The 18,517-nt window shown below is 41.2% G+C and overlaps 1 protein-coding gene across 1 annotated transcript in view; it reads left to right on the forward strand.

The window, feature by feature from the left end:
• Positions 1-9,371, forward strand: part of SNTB1 (syntrophin beta 1) — a 206,603-nt gene extending 197,232 nt beyond the window's left edge. Inside the window, exons 5-7 of the mRNA XM_019717404.3 lie at positions 966-1,162; positions 5,210-5,400; positions 8,348-9,371. Of these exons, the coding sequence (XP_019572963.2) occupies positions 966-1,162; positions 5,210-5,400; positions 8,348-8,440 (481 nt within the window). The 3' untranslated portion in view covers positions 8,441-9,371. The remainder of the gene's footprint in view (positions 1-965; positions 1,163-5,209; positions 5,401-8,347) is intronic.
• The last annotated feature ends 9,146 nt before the right edge of the window (positions 9,372-18,517 follow it).

Genomic DNA, 18,517 nt, shown 5'->3' on the forward strand with positions numbered 1-18,517 from the left:
AAGATAAGGCTGAAAATGCAAAGACCCTGGAGAGCAGTAACATTTACTAAATTATACTTTCGCTATCCTGCAAATTATTGATATGATAGTCTCTCCCAAAAGGAGGTTGAGATATTGAGAAGTCGGAGAGAGCCTGAGAGATCCGAGTGTATTTTATAGGAAACAAGTGAGAAGTAGGAGCCAATGGCTGCTCAGAAGGTTGCACTCCGCAAAGTCTGGCTTTTCAGCAAATATTTACTGTGGGCATCACGTCCTGTGCTCATAAGTTGTAAAATCAGTGTGAACAATGAGTACAGTGAAAATCGCTCTTGAAAATCCCTTACGTCTCCCATAAAGTACAATTTGCTTCCTTTTCTTAAGAAGTCCAGCACTGCCAGTTCTTTCTCAAGCTGTAATACAGGTACACAGATTGCTACCTCTTCAACGGAGTCCCAAGGTTGTTTGCTTGCATTTGGAGAGCATGTGCCTGAAAAATGCCTACTCAGACGTACATGCAATGTAGCCAGATGCTCCAACTGCAAGAAACGGGGATGAAGTCTAACCCAGGAAACAGTAGCTTTCCTTTCCCTTCTCATGCTCACACTGGGACCTACATATGCCCAGGAAAGGAACGGTGGGGGGAATTTCACACATTATTTAAGTTGTCCTCTCTCTCATGTACTTAATTCTCTTTCTTTCTGGATGAGTGAGCACAGCGGAGTGTGTCTAACTGTAGTTAAAGTCACATTATTCAATGGCCCTGCATATTCGAGCAGATGCACAGTTTTTGGAAACTTCTTAATCTCACTCCACCATCGTGAGGGGATGGCAGAAAACTCTGGTGAACATGAGGGTACAACGGGGCCTTGGGTTTCAGATCAGAATGACAGAGAGCAAGTCACCAATTTAGGGGCTTTTACCAGGTGACGTGTCCAGTGAATTAAGTAGTTTACACTTTGACGGTATCTTTTTCTCTCTCTAAACAGGTTGGTCCATTCGGGCCCAGGGAAAGGATCACCCCAGGCTGGTGTGGATCTGTCTTTTGCAACACGAACCGGTACCAGGCAGGGGATTGAAACACATGTCTTCAGGGCCGAAATCAGCAGGGACCTCTCTCATTGGACAAGGAGCATAGTACAGGGCTGCCACAACTCAGCTGAACTCATTAACGAAGTCAGCACTGGTGAGCGCAGCTGGCGACGGGGTCCCGATGTCTCCCTCTTTCTAGGAAGAATGCACCCTCTGCTCCACTCTGGCTTCAGAGGAGTTTCCATTACTGGCCTTTGGGGGTAAAGTTCCAGCGGTAAACCTCAGTTCTTCTAAGTTAAGGCACACCTTATGCCCTAGGAAAATGGAACCTGAGGGTTTGGTTGTGAAAAGCCTTATCCCACCTTCATTCAGAGAAAAGTTGGTAACTTAGCTCGTTGAATGTCATTTTTCTACCTGTAACCCCTGGGTAGCTTCCTGGAGGCATGAACTTTGCGGCACAGCAAGTAGGGTTCTTGTAAGAAGCAACAGAACTTGATTCTAAATCATTTATCACAGAATAAAATTATCGGAAATATATTAGGAAGCTCGCAAATTTGATCAGGAAACTGGACCACCAGGCTCTGAAAGAGAGCGGGAACCAAAGGCATGTGGGTGAGGGTGAGCAGAGCAAAGCGTGTACCCTTGGGAAGAATCACCCATCACCTCTGCCCCGGGGATGCATGGAGACGCAGACAGGAAGGAGGGAGCGTGCAATGGTGCAGTCACATTCACGTAGCGCTCTGAGGAAGGAGGAGTCAGACGTGTGCGTGTAGAAGGAAGAACCCTTCATACTACATGAGTGACGATATCCTGAGCACCAAACATTTTACATACTGTCTCTGTTTCTCATACTGTGCAAAACAGCCCTTTCTGGTTCCTGAAATCAGCTAACTGAGACAAGACTAATATTTTAAAAATGAAATAACTTGGAATAGAAATATCAGTGTAGATGCTGTTTTGTTTTGTAGAACCATCCAGGTGTGTGTGGGTGTCCTGGGCCACAAGACATTGCCTCATCTCATCTTATAATCGTCACAATTCCCTTGTCAACCGAATTGTACAAATCAGGAAGCAAATTCCCAAGACAGGTGAAGTAACTTGCCCAAGATCAGATGAGTAACAAACAACAAAACTGCCTTTAACGCTATGTTGTGTCTCTCTAAAGTCCTTCATTCACGACAGTGTCTACAGAGACACGGAACTTCTCACTGTTAGGCCACTGATCCAAAACAACAGTTCTTTTCAGACTGCTGTGATAAGTAATCTTCATGCCACTGTCTAAATCATACAGGTAGGGAGGAAGGTACACAGATAGGTACACGACAGAGATGATAGATAGGTGATCAATAGATAGATAGATAGATAGATACATACATACATACATACATACATACCTACATAGATACACAGATGCATAAATTGATGCTGGATGATAGAGAGACCCATGCTATCCAATATGCTAGCCTTTAGTCATTTGTAGCTATTTAAATGCAAATGTAAATAAGCAACTTAGTTGCTCTAGCCACATTTCAGGTGCTCAATCGCCACATGTGCCTAATGGCTACCACATTGGACAGTGCAGATCTAGTACATTTCCAGCATTGTAGAATGCCCTATGGTACAGCTTTACTCTAGAGGAGCAGGATTTCCCACATGTCATCTTAGGTACAGTGTTTCCAAACTTTAGCCCCACTGAAAACAACAAAGTGTTTCAGTTTTACCCTCAAGAGCTTCAGATTGCTGACCCACAGTTCCTGGTGGGGCCTGAGAACTTCTATCTAGTGACCGTAGCAGGTGGTGCTGGCGCTCCTGGTTGGTGGACCACTCCGTGAGTAGTGCTGCATTAGGGTGCAGCTTCCTCCGGCACCAGGAGGATTCGAAAGATGGGACACACATCAACCTGTAGCAGGGTTTCTCCATATTTCCTCTACTTGTGCAAACACGAAATGAAACGCCAGTTGTTTTGCAGAATTCCTGCTGCATCTGCAACATAATCAATGTCTTTTAGAAATTATCCTGAAACGAACTAGTGCCCCTTGATATTTTCAAACATCGTTGAAAACCTTTTTGGAGTGTCATTGAAGCTTTACTATTTTAGGCCTCTTCTGTACGGCAAGAAAAACTAGGGGAAAAGGGGCTTATGTTTTAATGAACTTGGGGCTTCAACGAAGTTGATAATGTTTTCAGTTTATCCTGGGAAGATTGAGAACGTTTTCAGATAACCGATGCCATTATATAAAGGCATCGAATACCATTTGAGATCAACTAGAAAAAGGAATCACAAGCAGCGAAGTCAGAATATCTGAGGGCATAGCTTCCAAGTTCAAACACCGAGGAAGGAAAAACAGTGAAACCCAAGTTGAGAGCCCATTCACCCACATATTCTGCAGGTGGCAGAAGCGATGAGTGTCAAAAATGAGGATTCAAGTTGGGAAGCCAGAACTACACCTCTGCTACTGGTCTCGGTCACCCTTGGACTGGAGGGGTGGCAGAGGTCTAGGACCCTTCCGAGAGGATAACAAGATTTATCGATTGGCTTTGCCTAGAAGGACTCAAAGACCTATTAGAGAATGCACCTTAGGAAAATATCAGCCCTTAGTTCCAAGTCGAAAGTTGCCACAGTAAGTTGGAGGAAGGGGGGTATATGTTTTAACCAGAGTTTCAGGTAGAAGCTGCCTCATTCTGTGGGCAGACACACAGCCCTATTTATTCCCCCACCCTCTGAAGGTCTCCTCCATCCCACTGTGATTACTCTGAGAAACTCCTTCCAAGGTCCCTCTCCGTATCCCTCCATCTCCTGAGTACCAGAGTGAGAGAAAGACACGTGGCAGAGTGGAAAAGAACTTGAATTTTGAAATCTAAATCACCCGGATTGTGACACGTTCACCTCTGAGCGTTGCTTGTTTCACCTATAATAAGCTAAGGTCCTGCTTCAGAAGTGTGTGGCAAGGTAAAATTCAGTTTGGTTTATAAGCTGAGCTAATGCAAGTCTAATCAATAATGCCCTCACTCTTACTCCTCCCAAACCCCATGCCCAGCAAAGAAAACACCCTGGTATCCCTAAAAAGCTTTCAGACATATGTACAGGCCTGAGCCAATTTACTTGCCTGGGTGTGTTTTGTGAGGCAAAACAAACAAACAAACAAACAAAAAAACGAAATAAAACCCACTCGAATCTGATATCTAATAACCTTTTCCGGAACTCTTTTATCAAGGGTTTTAAACCTTCACTAGTCTTCCTAAATGGGAACCTGGATTCTGGTGGCTGTCCTTCCAACCAGCTCATAAGCTTAAAGCACTGGTCTCTTTCTAAACGCAGTGAGGACCACAGAGAAAAGCTGGCACCTAACCTGAGCTACAGGTTTCAGTGTTGTTCCTTTGGATCAGAGGGCAGCGTGTGGACCATTCCTGGATGCCACACTGGGCAGGGGGAGGAAATGTCCTTCTTCGTGGAAGGTGCCACATCTGACATCGATCTGCTATAGCACCTTTTCCAGGACCCAAGGTCATCAGATCATCAGGGAAATTCAAAAGGCACCCCTTTCTACTTGTAAATGAGCTTTGTTCAGCTTTCTTGAAATTAGATCATCTTTGAATTACCCACTCCTGACTTCTTAGGAGTGTTACATTTGTTAACTTTGGTCATATAAAGGGGGGAATGCTTGCTTTTTCACCAGGGGGAAGACAAGACATTGACTGATTGTGTGTGTGTGTGTGTGTGTGTGTGTGTGTGTGTGTGTGTGAGAGAGAGAGAGAGAGAGAGAGAGAGAGAGAGAGAGAGAGAGAGAGAGAGAATCAAGATTCAGCGGTAGCTTGCCCTAAATCAGAGTCAGATGTCAGCGTTTCCCCTCTTGAGACAAGGCCATCGGAAGGCGAGTGCATGTATCTGCCTGTGGGTTGTCAGATGATCAGATCAGGGCTAGAGCCCAGATAAAATTCAGTAAATCACAGCAAATTGAATTTCTTTCCATTTCCTTTAGTTTCACAGAACAAGTTAAATTACAAGATCAAAAGCAATCTAAGGGGAATATTTTCATGAACAATTATTAATTTTTTAACTTTAGAAAGAAATCTGTGGCTGGCCTCTGGGACTGAGACCTAAAAGTTAAGTGCCTGGGAAAACGGATTGACTTCCATTGTTCACCTCTCTCTCTCTCTCTCTCTCTCTCTCTCTCTCTCTCTCTCTCTCTCTCTCTCTCAGCTTGCACCTACAAAAACCAGGAGTGCCGCTTGACCATACATTATGACAATGGATTTTCTGTTACCACTGAGCCACAAGAGGGTGCCTTTCCCAAGACAATCATACAAGCTCCATATGAAAAGCTGAAAATGTCTTCAGATGATGGAATAAGGATGCTGTATTTAGATTTTGGAGGCAAAGATGGAGAGATTGTAAGTGCACGTTCCTGTACAAAGTGTGATTTCGTATATGTCATGATGCATCATGACCTACAATGGCTCACAAACATAATGCCGCCTTGTATTTATTTACCAGTTGCCGATTAACTAAGTACTTGCAGATTCACGTCTTATTCGCTCCTTGAGAAACAGCGACCAGATCCAATTTTTTTTCAGTGTGTAACTTTGGTCTGATTGTCCACTGGAACACTACAGAAATATTTGAGTTAAAGGAAAGAATCCTTTACAAAGTCGGCATGGAATTCTTCTCAGCTAGGTTCCCACCAGCTTCAAAATATGCCCTTTATTTTTGAAAGTATCAAGCCTGTGATGTAACGTCGGTATTGTGCTAGGTGTCAGGGGTGCAGGGATGTAAAAGACACAGTCACGCCCGCTGAAAGGTCTCAGAGGAACAGAGCACAGAGAGCAAGAGGTGTGTGGGAGAGGCTGGACTAGAGGCAGAGTGGAAACGGCAGTGGGGGAACAGAGAAACCCTCCCCTCTACCCACGCGGAGACAGTGCCAGACAAAAGCCCAGGATTTGGAGGCTAATGTTAAATAACGTCCAACAAAATTAATGAATTTGTTACTTACGGAAACATCGATACTTTTCATATCCATGCAAACAGCCTCTGTGTTTAAATTCATGGCTTCCTGTGATCATTGCTGTCTACCCTAATGAAAAAGGAAATTAGTTCAGTTCCACCAAAGGGCGAGAATTGCACATTCTTCTACTTTCTAGCAAGTGTACTTCTTAACATTTCTCAGGAAGACTGAGCATCTCATTTAAACTGCAGACTGTAGAACTTCAAAGAGGACCTTGATTTTTTTGTAACAAGTAGTCTCTGTTTGGCTTAATAACTAGTCCTGGGTTAGTGAACAAACACTGCCTTCCACTTGAGGACAGGGATGGGGAATATTATAACACGCAGCGATAAATCTCAGTTTTAAAGATCTGATCATTGATTTCAGTTCGGCTACTGGACTCCACATTCTCTCCTTTGCCAACCCCCATCTCTCCATCGTTATTTCATTCATTTCAATTCTCCGAAAACCATTCAGGGTTACCTAGTGGGGGAGGGCTCAGAGAAAGGGCCAGGACCACACTTTTAAAAGAGTGTAGAGGCCTTTACAGTTCCAGCACCACTGGTCTAGAACATGCAATACTAGTAGCCCCAACACAGCCCCAGATTTCTTCCTAAGACCACACCCTGTGGCCGAGTTGATCTGAACTCACTTTCGGAGAGCATTTTCCAGCTCATCATGTTTCTAACTTTTAAAATGGATCTGCGGTGTGTTGTAGGGTTTCTTGTTGTCAGTAAGTTAAGCCTGAAGAACCAGTTTGGAAATAGTAAGTGACTTGAAGTTCGATTTTACTAAGAAAGCTTCTAGTTCAGTTGCTGCTCTGTCAATCACCCAACTGTGTCCTTTTGCCTAAAGGTGACTACTCTCTAGTGAAGTGGAAAAGAATGAGGACCAGCCTCCTGCTTTATAAGTATCCTTGGCTTGAAAATTCAAGGCTGTTTTTGCCTGTGACAAAAATCACTTATGTCCAAATGTCAACCTTTTTGCCTATAATTACAGCCCGAGCTGGAAGACTTAGGAAGGACTGATTTTTTGGCTGCCAGTATACTAGGCTGACAAGCTCAAGTTCAGAGATACCTCCCACAGTGTCTAGTTAAGCAAGACCAGGAAGCATACACCAGGCTTTTCTGGTGTAGGGGTGGGGAGCAGAGAAGAGATGTAGGAAATGCATTAAACTGAGGGTATAAGAACCCCATGTTTTCTAAGTCTGGAATTAATCACCAACTGTCCTGGGTAAGTCCTTGGATTTCTATAGATGTGAGTCTCCCCACCCACAAAATACAGGGACTGAAGTAGGTCATCTTTAAGGTAACTTCCAAAAGTTGCCATCTGCATTAGCGTAACAGAAAATTGTGGTTAAGCCCTGACTCCGATATCAGAATTGCATTTGAGTCCAGGCTTTCTCCGTATGGTAAGATCTATGATCTCAGAAAGTTTTCTAACTTCTCCAACTCTTAGTTTCCCACAGCAATCAGAGATAATAACAATAGTTACCTCATAGGGATTTTGTGAGAATTCAATGAGCTAGCATAGAGAAAATATGTAGCACAGTACCTGGTTCATGGTGTGTAAAACCTTAACTTTGCTACTTATTGTTGTAAGTTCAGGTTATTATTTTCCAGCAGCATCCGTCATCCTTAGAATGGAACTGGGGACAGCAGATGAGAGTTGGGAACAACTCCCCAGTTCTCCTGAGTTCGGTCAGGCGAGAAACATTCAACCTCTTATGCTCTGGCAATGTGTCAGCTCTGCTAGGCACACACCAGGAGGATGAGACGTTAGAAGGGGGCTTAGCAGACAACAATCCAATCGTACAGGGCAGTGAGGACACCGCTGCTTAGCAGCATGGATTCTGTGTTTATAAGAAATTTTCACATACAGTATCTCATTTAATACACGAATCACCCTGTGAGTTGGATAGGACCGAGAGAAATTTTAAGTGACTCTCAAGAGTCTACATCTAAGAAGTGTTAGAGCCAGGACTCAAACCTACTCTTCACATGTGAAGTTTAGCATTGCTCCATGTTGTATCTAATCCCAACACAAATAGTACCACTACGGGACACCGAAAGAAAACGGTTTAGACAGCCAAGGACAGCATCAATATTTATGCTGTTGGTATATATACGTTTCACAGAAACTATTTCAGAAAAAAAAAGATATATGAGATGCAAGGAATAAGTTCAAAGTTATTTTTTTTTTTAATCTCATCGAGGGGCAAGGACTCAAAAACATTAATTGCCCCAGTTAACTCTTAAACGCAGGAAGTACACAGATCCGTTTGATGTGTAAATCGCTATTCTGTATGAAGCATTAATTTAAAAATCTCTCATGCTCTCCTCTTTTTTAAATTTCAGCAACTGGACCTTCATTCCTGCCCCAAGCCAATCGTTTTCATCATTCATTCCTTCCTGTCAGCGAAAATTACAAGACTGGGCTTGGTCGCCTGAACAGAGGGGCGACTTGCCTTTGAGAAAAGGAGGGCTGCGACGCCACCAGAAAGTGGGCCATCAGACACCATTTGCAGTGAGCAATGCACCAGATGTCGTATGCCCCAGTCAGCTTTAGCTCCCAAGAGTACTGCGTCACTGTCCCAGACTCCTCTGTCCGTTTCACCAACAAGGGGCTACCCTAGGAAAACACAAGGGATATCAGAATACAACTGTCTTTCAGAACAGTAAAGAGGAGAGGGCGGTTGGAAATACACCGCATAGCTTCTGACAATCAAGGGCGTGACCATTAGAACAGCATGTACAGATCTTACACCAGTTTCTAGTCTACTGGCTCCCCCAGGTAAGCAAGGGCTGAATAGATGAAAACTGGACATTGTCACCACTCTCCTCCCCAGTAACCAGGACTCCTCGTTCTGTGATTTATCTCCTACTTCTCAGTTGACTTTCGCTGGCAAGGAAAGAAAAGTACTTCAAATGGAAAGCCACCCTTTATTTAAGTGTGAAGAAGCTGTTACTTTTTCTTAATGAATTATCTTTCAATAATGGAGAAAGATTCTGAAGTGTTCTCATGAGCATATCCTGAGCAGGAATTAAAACAAAGCCTCGGAGACTGATCTGAGCTGTAAGCTGGTGGAAACTGAGCCAAAGTAGACTGCAAATTGCAAAGCTTTGCTGAAGAGTGGTGTGCATGAAAGAAGCTTAATTCTGGGCTGCATTCACACCAAGGTCTGCTGTCATAGAGCCAAGACTGACAGTTTTATTTATAGAAAGCAAATTATAGATATTTTTTTAAAAGATTGCCATTTTGATTACACACACACACACAATCAACTAAGGTGGGGTTAACTAATTGTCCTCATTTTGTGGTTTTCAGTGGACGCACTGAGCAATTTATTGACCCTTGTTTCTGCCTGTGCTTGTATGCATGCATTTTTGAACCAGTAATAGAGCAAGGTCATATACTTCTGGAGGATGCTGGGTTTTAGATATAGACCCAGCATTATAATCACATCTATTGATAGCATCCTGCAGCTCTTTGGGAATTCCAGGGAAATAATATAATGACCTGATATTTTTCTACAAGAATATTTTCAGACACCATATAGCATATTACTGATTTAATGCTTTTCTCTTTCAAAACAAATTCACCAAAAATACACCTAGTATTTAATTTGGGAGTCACTTTCCTCAGACTTTGAAAATTAGCTCTAGAACTTCTGTAAGCATTTGTAACCCTTCTTTCCCCTGCAGTTTACACAGAAAAATGTGCTAGGTCAGATCTGTGTGTTTTTTCAGAATCATATTTTAGCAAATTCCTATGCAAAGAGCTTTAAAAAGTGAAACTGTGCTAAAGGAATGTAATTTTGCTCAGACAGATGTGTTTATTGAGTTATAATGTTTTATTTTAGATCAGCGTTTCCCCAAAGTTATGTATCATGTAACACTAGCTCCAGAGGTGTTTTGTGGGGGTGGAAACAGGTTTGGTCATCAACAATGTTTGTTAAATACTGAGCTAAGAAATGTTAAACAGATTTCACAACTGCAGGCCTCCTCAGAGACTTTAATGTACGTTGTGATTCTTCAAGGGAGGAACCTGTGTGCCATTCCCTACACTCACCTACAGAACTCCTTTCTAACAGAGCATCATGTGAAGCTAGTGTCTAAAAAAAAAGAAAAAAATATATATAAACCAGCTTTGGGACATTGATTTTTTTCTCTTTTTTTTTGGTTTCCTATTTTGAAATGCTGAAGAGTGAAGTCCCAGGCTGCTATTGTTAGGAAAGCTTTGATGCATTTGTAAACTGTACTGCATTCTTTCATTATATATTTTCAAAATCACTGGAATGTTGCTCTACAAGAGAATTATACTTGTGTATTGTAAATAACATATTAAAATACATATATTAATGCCAATAGTTTAATTCAACAATATATAATCTAAGGTGCTCAGTAGTACATGAAGTACGAGTTAATTACTCATAATTAAGTTGCAAAGATCCTATTATATATTTATAGACACATTAAAATGATCATAATTAGAAATATTATTTCTTCATCACTTAAGTTTTGGACTGATTAAGATGTGGGTGGAAATCGACAGAAACTACATTCTCTGCATTTATAAAAATTTAATTTAAATATTTATATTTTAGAAAAAATATATTTGAATAAAATTAATGCATTTTCTGAATTATGTGTCATTAGCAAGAAATGGAAAATTTTACTAAGAGAATTGTATATATGAATCGTTTTATTTTCTTCCAAGTTAGTGTATCATATCAGAGTGGATATGATGAATCAATTTCACTCACTCATTTTTTTCTCATTCTGAATTCAACAAGTTACAATGACTTTACACTGTAGATCTTTTAATCGTCATGTGTGTTATGAATGTTGTGAATGACACAAACTCATATGTCTGGTTCATGCCTGGGTATAGTTAATGAAATCAACTGAGTCATTTTGGGGACTTTGTTTCTGCCCAATTCGTTCTGTGCTCAGTCTGTTTCTTATTTGAATCAATTAATTATTAAATTCACATGTTTGTCTCTTTCAGGGCAAACCAATACAAATGAATGATGTTTAACTGCTTAGTGAGAACCTATTCATTTGCTCTTTGGGGTGACATATGTGTGATGAGATATCTTTAAATCATCCCATAGGGATTTAAACAAGGCCAATAGGAACTTAGACAATTTTTTTTTTTTCAGACTTGAACGGAGAAACAAAACCATACACCTACTAAAAAATACCTAGACAGAGGCATTTAATTAATTCTATCAATTGATGGGCTTAAAATGCTGCACAATGCATGCTCCTTTGTCTAAAAGCTTGTTGACCCTTCTTTGTTGAAGTCAGAAGGGATGGTCATTAATGGTGAGGATTCTCCTAAAATTAACGTACAGGGGCCGTTCTGGCCTTTGTTTTACAAATATCAGATATTCTATGTTCAGAGGACTGCAATGGGCTGGGACGAGGGAGTAATTTTTGAATGTACCTTGAGTTAAAAAAAATGTGCCTATGTTTATAGCACCATGGGTATCATGTAAAATTTATATGAGTTAAATAAATATTCACCTCTGAGTATGGTGGACTGGCTGGTGGTTTCCTGAGAGCCACAGAGGGACATGGGAGGGTGAAGACACAGCCTACTATTTCCTTCCTCCAAGATTGGCCTTGAAAGGTGCGAATTGGTAAAAGGGATGCTATTAGCATTTTGCTTTGTTTTGTTTTGCATGTATTTTTGTGTGTATAGTTTCCGGATGGGTCTTCACTTGGGGCTCAGGGATCTCATTTTTAACTAAGTTTTCATGGGATTCAACCTATACACCAAGCTCCAAATACTTGCATTCTCTGTAGGACTTGGTTGTGTTTAAATTGCTTGTAATAAATGTGACAGACTCGGGGAGAGAAGCCTGTTTGCTCTTCAAAAATTTAGTAGTATTGAGATTATATTTAGAACTGTAGACTCTCAGTGTTGAGGAGACTTTAGAGCTCATCAAGCACATTATTTCCCAAAGTCTATTCATAATTTTAGCAATACCACCTTAGTATCTTAGTATACGATTTGTTAGTAGTATAGCAACATAGCATATACATATAAAAAAGGAATATACACCAATTAAAAAATTTTAAAAGTTTGTACCACCCAAAATCATACCAGATATACTATGGGACTACATTTTGGGAAATGTTGACCTTGTATAATAGTCCACTAAAGTCAGGAATCTCTTCCTGAACATACCTTGTACTTGCTCATTCCCGCAGAAATAGAAAATCTCCCGGGGGAGGGAGCACCTTATTTTTTTATGCAAGCCGCTCCACTGCTGGATGGCTACAGTTGTGAGAAAGTTCTTAAATTCTTAGAGCAAAACTTATGTCTGCCTAACTTTCAGTCATCATGACCCTGTTCTACCCTAGAAAGACTGACTGAAAGTCCAATTTTTTCCATCTGAGTGTCCCAAGTAAAAAGACAAATCAAGGCTGAGGATGACTAGGTAATATAAAATGATCTGAAAATGGCTTTAAATAGGACATTTATAATTCCTCATTTTCATCTTTAAAATATCAATTGGCCAAGATTAAAACTTTCCATAACAATTAGTGGTGGAAAGCGATGGGAAAACAGGCACTTACACATCCATTAGTAGTTATATAGTATTTAGCAATAATTTGGAGGGCAATTTGGCAATATCTATAAAAATTTAAAAATCCATGTAACTTTTGACATATGGGGATTCATCCTAGAGATACAACTGCACAAGGACACATAGATTAATGTAAGAGGATCATCTTTGCAGCATTGTTACAAGAAGCTGAACAGGTCAATGTGACCATCTAGAACTAAATAAATCTTGGCGTATCTATGCATTAGAATATTCTACAACTGTTAACAAAGAATGGGCCATTTGTAAGTGCTAAATGCTAAATGCAAACATAGATACACTGTAGACACACATTCCATTTGTTTTTTAGAAAGTGGTTCTCTTCATGCTCCCAGGGGCACTGCTGGGGCATTCTGGAAATCTGTGCTAGTGTTTTGTTGTCACAATGATTGGAGGGCAAAGGGCCCTATTGGTGTTTACTGAACAAGAGTCAGAATTGGTAGACTTCCTACAGTGTGATGACAGTGCCTACATCTAATGGGACCATTTCCCACACAATTTTTGTGTCCTCTGAGTTATTCATGTAGGTGAAAAACAAACAAACAAACAAACAAAAAAAACAAAAACAAAAAAAAACATGTTTATAATTATCTGAGCCTAGACCCTGACTACATTTTACATACGAAAACATTTTTTGAGTGATTCCATAGATTCTGAATTTTCTTGGTATACAACAATCATGGATAGGGGAAGATTGTGCTTTTGTTTTGCATGAGGCATCCTATAAAAATTTTTATAAAAACAAGTCATGAGTAACAAGCCTATACATGGTCCCTGAGTCACCAATACAAAACTCCTGACTACTTTTATCTGTGCCTCATTCGTGTGGAATCTAGGTAAAAGTCAAATATTCTACCGCATGTTGTAGTGTAGTTGTAGCCTAGCCTCTCCATATTGAAATGCATATTATTTTATTCTCATTCCTTTTCTAAACATCTTTACCTTACAGCTAGGGGTATCAATTTTAAAAAAATCCTGAGTGCAAGTAGGTTATACTACTGTATTGCGTTCATCCTATGTCTCTCAGCCGTCTGGCCTCCTAGACTCTGCACTGCCCACTCACCCTTAGGTACCACCGCCAGCTCTGCTTGGCCCAAGGTTCTCTGCCACTTACAGCCAACTAAGTGCTTGCCTGGAAATGCTGCCTCCCCTTACCTTTTGCCTTGGCTGCTGCCAGGCAGCCAGGCTGAGAAGATGCATACTTGAATTTCTGGGTTCTGCCACCAATTCCAGACTTGGATGAAAGGCCACACACTAGGGCTTAAGAACGGTGTCCTGAGCAGCTGTTAAAAATAATGACCTGAGCAACCCCGAACTGTAGGGGATTGAAAGCTTTGTCAAGCCAAACACGGTAACAGGAAGGACCTGAGCAGATGAATAGAGTCCTATGCTTCCTCCTTGTCTGAAATGTGGTTTCTCCATACATCATATATCCCGAGAGACGTCCCCTGTGAGTGGGAAGACACCTACCTGCTGGTGGCTGCGCCGCTTTGAGCCTCATGAAACTGGCCAGGGCAGTAACGTGTCACCCTGCCTGCCTTGCTGCCTTTTCTCCTGACTCTTCTTCACTCTCAGTGCCCTGGGATTGGACCTCTTACATAAAACATCAGCTTAACCCTTGCCTCAGGTTTCGTTTTCTAGGGGGCTTGGCCAAAGCCCTTTCTTCATGACTTTTACCTCATGACAGCCAAGGGGACATTACAAATATGTCTTAGAAAAGGGATGCTGGGTCTGCTCAGTTGAGTCAATGGATACATGATGATATGCTTGTACTTGGCTAAAAATGTCTGGGAGGATACATTAAGAAAAACAAAACAAAATAGAACAAACGCCTCTTAGTATCAGTTACTGCTGGAAAGTGGGCCCAGGGCCACTTTCATACCCTTTTCTATTATGTGAACTTCTTAAATGTGCGTTTAAAAATTCTCTTTTGAAAAAGGTTTCCCTTTTCTTTTAATGGGTAAACAATGTTTTGATAATGGCAAGTAACATTTTCATGTTGTTAATAAAAATCCTAAATAATAGAACTATTTGAATATATGGCCAGAAATTAATTTTATCATGTCACCTGTGGGCTTCTCAATTACACTAAATTTGATTTCACAAGAGGTCGCCTCAGGAACACGACCTAACCACGTCCAAGGAGGCTATGGAGTCACGTTTGTATAACAGAAAAGCAGTAGGAACCTCTATTTTGGCCTCTTCTATTCATTTTTCTTTTTCTTGGACAAAACTAAGGCCTTTTCTTGGAAGAGTATAAGACTCAATACAGAGAACACTGCTCAAACAGTACCACTGCAAGAGGGGCAGGGCAGAGGTGGAGTTGGGCGAAAAATGACACCCAATGGGGACAAGAGACGGGTGGCAACTGACACACAGTCAGCCCACCCACTGAGAAGGCATTCCATGCACTAGGCCTGTAACCCTGACTCCAGGCTCAGAGGCGGAGCCCGGGGGCCTGATGGCTGCAATTCTGCCTCGGCTTGGACAGGGCCTCGGAATAGTGAAAGCAAACTTCGTTTTCCCCAAGAAACAAAGCTAGTTCTCCTTTCAGCAACTTTCAACAAGTCTTTGGATGAATAAAGCCTATTTCCTCCCAAGAACTCAAAGGCAGAGTACTGTCTCATTAATCGCAGCTTCCCTGCTTCGTAATTCTTACCTGCACAAGGGGTGAAGAAACTGCTTCCTCTGCAAGTTTTCTGGGTCTCACGAGAAAGGCCAATCCAGTCCAAAGAGTTCCTTTTTCTGCAAGTAGGGCCTTCCAACGAAGGCCTTAATAAATGAAGTTTTTGCAACTTTCGCTCTTGCACGTGGCCTCTCCATGAATTCTTCGATGTGAATGGAACCTAATGTTCATGGCAAACGAACCACCTCACAACCTGGTGGCTTAGAACCCAGCCGCGTGTATTTCTCAGTATGCTGTGGGTTGGCCGTGCAGCTCCCTGCTGGTTCTGCCTGGGCTCACTCACGTGGCTGCACTTAGCTGAAGCACCGTGCTGGAAGCAGGTCTGAAACGCCTCACTCACCGTCCTGTGCTGCAGCTGACGCTGGCGGGCAGACGGGACACCTCGGTTCTCTTCCACATGGCCTCTCATCGTCTAGTAGGCGAACCGGTTCTCTTATGGGGCTGCTTAGTTGGGACAAGGTTCAACAAGAGCAAACCAGAAGCTGCATGGTCCTCGAGGCCTGGATTTCAGCTCACACCATGCCTTTTATGTCACATATGGCCAAACCAAGTCACAGTGCCAGCCCAGATACAAGGATGAGGGAATTAGATTCTGTCTCCCGATGGGAGGAGCTTGAAGCTTTGTGGCCATATTTAACCTACTATATTCCATTCTCGCCATAATTATTTTCATTCTCCTGTATGCAAAATATATTCATTTCCTCCCAATACGGGCTAAAGTCCAAGTATTTCATGATCTTTATCTGGTCCAGATAGGGAAGAGACTTCCTATGATGTGGCTTTTTAAAATCCAGAATATTCTGACCTAATTAACTAATTAAACTAGTTAAACGCCATCTATACACCCAATATTCAATGGTGAGGCGCGGACAGGATAACTGCAACAGATACTTCCTTTCATCAAGGGGCTGGTCACTAGGCCAGAATAATTCTGAAATCCAGCTGGCATGTCACCACTTCTCACTGTCAGGGGCGAGGAATGTGATACGGGGCTCATTTCTGCTACCTGGGAGTGGTACCCTACTCCATTATTCTTAGCTCTGCCCTATGGGCTCCTGGCTCTGAGTTTCTGAAAAGTCTTTCTTGTCCACAAGAAATAATCCGTTTGCAACTGAATACTTTTCCCATCCTTCTTCCTGCCTATTGAAATTTGGTGGCCAGGAGACCTATTTTCATTTTGATACAAATTCCTTAAAACTTTATGAACTTTCTGTTGCCAAGAAAATTCATTGGCGAAAGTACAGGTTTTTTTCTTTTTCTGCAAATAGTGCTGAGACAAACTGGATAATGATATGCAAAACAATGAAGGTGCATCCCTTCCTCAAAAATTAACTCAAAATGGATCTTAGACCTAAATGTAAGAGAGAAAACTATAAAGTGAAAAGACAACCCACAGAATGGGAGAAAATATTTGTAAGTCACGTATCTGATAAGGGACTAGAATTCAGAACATATAAAGAACTCATACAACTCAACAATCAAAAGACACATATTGTAATTAAAAATGGTCAAAGGATTTGAGTGGACATTTCTGCAAAGAACATCCAGAGATGGCCAATCAGCAGATGAAAAGATGCTCAACATCATTTGTTATTAGGGAAATGCAAATCAACACCACACTGAGATTCCACTTCACACTTCATATCATTGGTCACATCACTTCAATCATTAAATATTTCTAAGGTCTTAACAAAGGATATAGAACCACAGCTTTGGTGTGATCTGTCTCCTGAGGTATGTCTTACTTTGGGAATCTTTTGCCATTGGAGATACTGGAAGTGGGAAGCCATTTTAGTTGCCGATACAGAATGGGCTAAGCCCTAGGTATCTCTTGTAAATTCTGCCAGAAAACAGAATAGTTCCTTCTTTAGCGCATCTATCTTTTCCTGTACCTTATCATATTCACCTGTATAAATAAACAAATGCAGCCTTGATACTTTAACATTCTGCCTGGCGATAACCCTAACTAGATCCATTAAGTTCATTAGGTACAACTTCTCTTTTCGAGGTTATACAGGCAACAGTTTTGCCACATGTATCACCACTACATAACACAGCTGAGCTAGCTAGGTGGGCCCTGTGATGCCCTCCTTCCTGAGAAAAAGGGTCTCATTCTAAACTTCTCACTTTAAAGAGTGTGAGCTTTCAGCATGGTTCCCAGCAGCAGTAACTAACTCCCCAGAATGGCTGACATCTAAGCTCAGCCTATATACCCTCCCATATACCTCTCAAGGTCCCTCTCATGCTTACCCGGTATAAACAGAGAGCCACTGGTCAGCTGGGTTCCTCTCCTGGAGGACAGCTCCAACACAGGTGCAGCTGTGCTTTAGCCCTGCCTGCCTCTTCTATGAGTTTTAGCTTATACCAAGTGGCGTTTGCCAGATGGTCTTGCTCAGTGTCCTCTCAGGGTAAAAAAAAAAAAACCACCATAAACACAATGACAAAGGTCTAACCCACTTAATAAGTAACAACCCCTACAAACTAGCAAGAAAAAGTCAACGTATTCAAAATAAAAACAGCCAATTAAAGAGTGGCCAACATATTAAAAAAAAATGTTGCCCCTCACTATTTTCAGTCATCAAAACAAGAAACGGGGACTCTGCTATTGGGTGTGTAAACTGATCTCTCAGAAAGGCAATTTGGAGATATTTACCAAAAATCTTACAACCCACAAATTCCACTTCTAAAAAGAAAATAATCAACACTGTATTAGGAAGATTCATTAAAGTTTTATTTATAATAGGGAAAAATGGAACCTATATAATCCAACAATAGGGGATTAAATAAACATTTTGGTTCATTTGCATTATGCAGTTATTAAAATAATAATATAGGATATAAAATTTATGACACATTAAATGAAAAGCAGGCTGTAAATTAGTACACACACATAAATACATATGCACACACACAACCCAAATTTTGAAAATATTTTTAAATAATTACATATATTTAAAATACATATATTGACAGTGGTTACCTACAGGTAATGGGGGGGGAATGTTGGAATTTTTTCATTCATCTTTGTAGTGCCTGCATTTTCCAGAATTTCTACAATGGGGAAAAGATATTTTTTTCTGGAAGTCTGTACTTAGTCATTTTCGCTATGACTTATTTTCACAATTTCTGCCCCCTCTTCGTTTTTGATTCCAGATAAATACTAGTAGCTCCAACAGGGATGGTTCTACGGTAGTGGTAAGGGAAGATGGCTTTCTGTGTGAA

The sequence above is a fragment of the Rhinolophus sinicus genome, chromosome 6 (assembly GCF_057876585.1).
Source record: "Rhinolophus sinicus isolate RSI-liver-muscle chromosome 6, RSI-T2T, whole genome shotgun sequence".
In the NCBI taxonomy this organism is placed as follows: domain Eukaryota; kingdom Metazoa; phylum Chordata; class Mammalia; order Chiroptera; family Rhinolophidae; genus Rhinolophus; species Rhinolophus sinicus.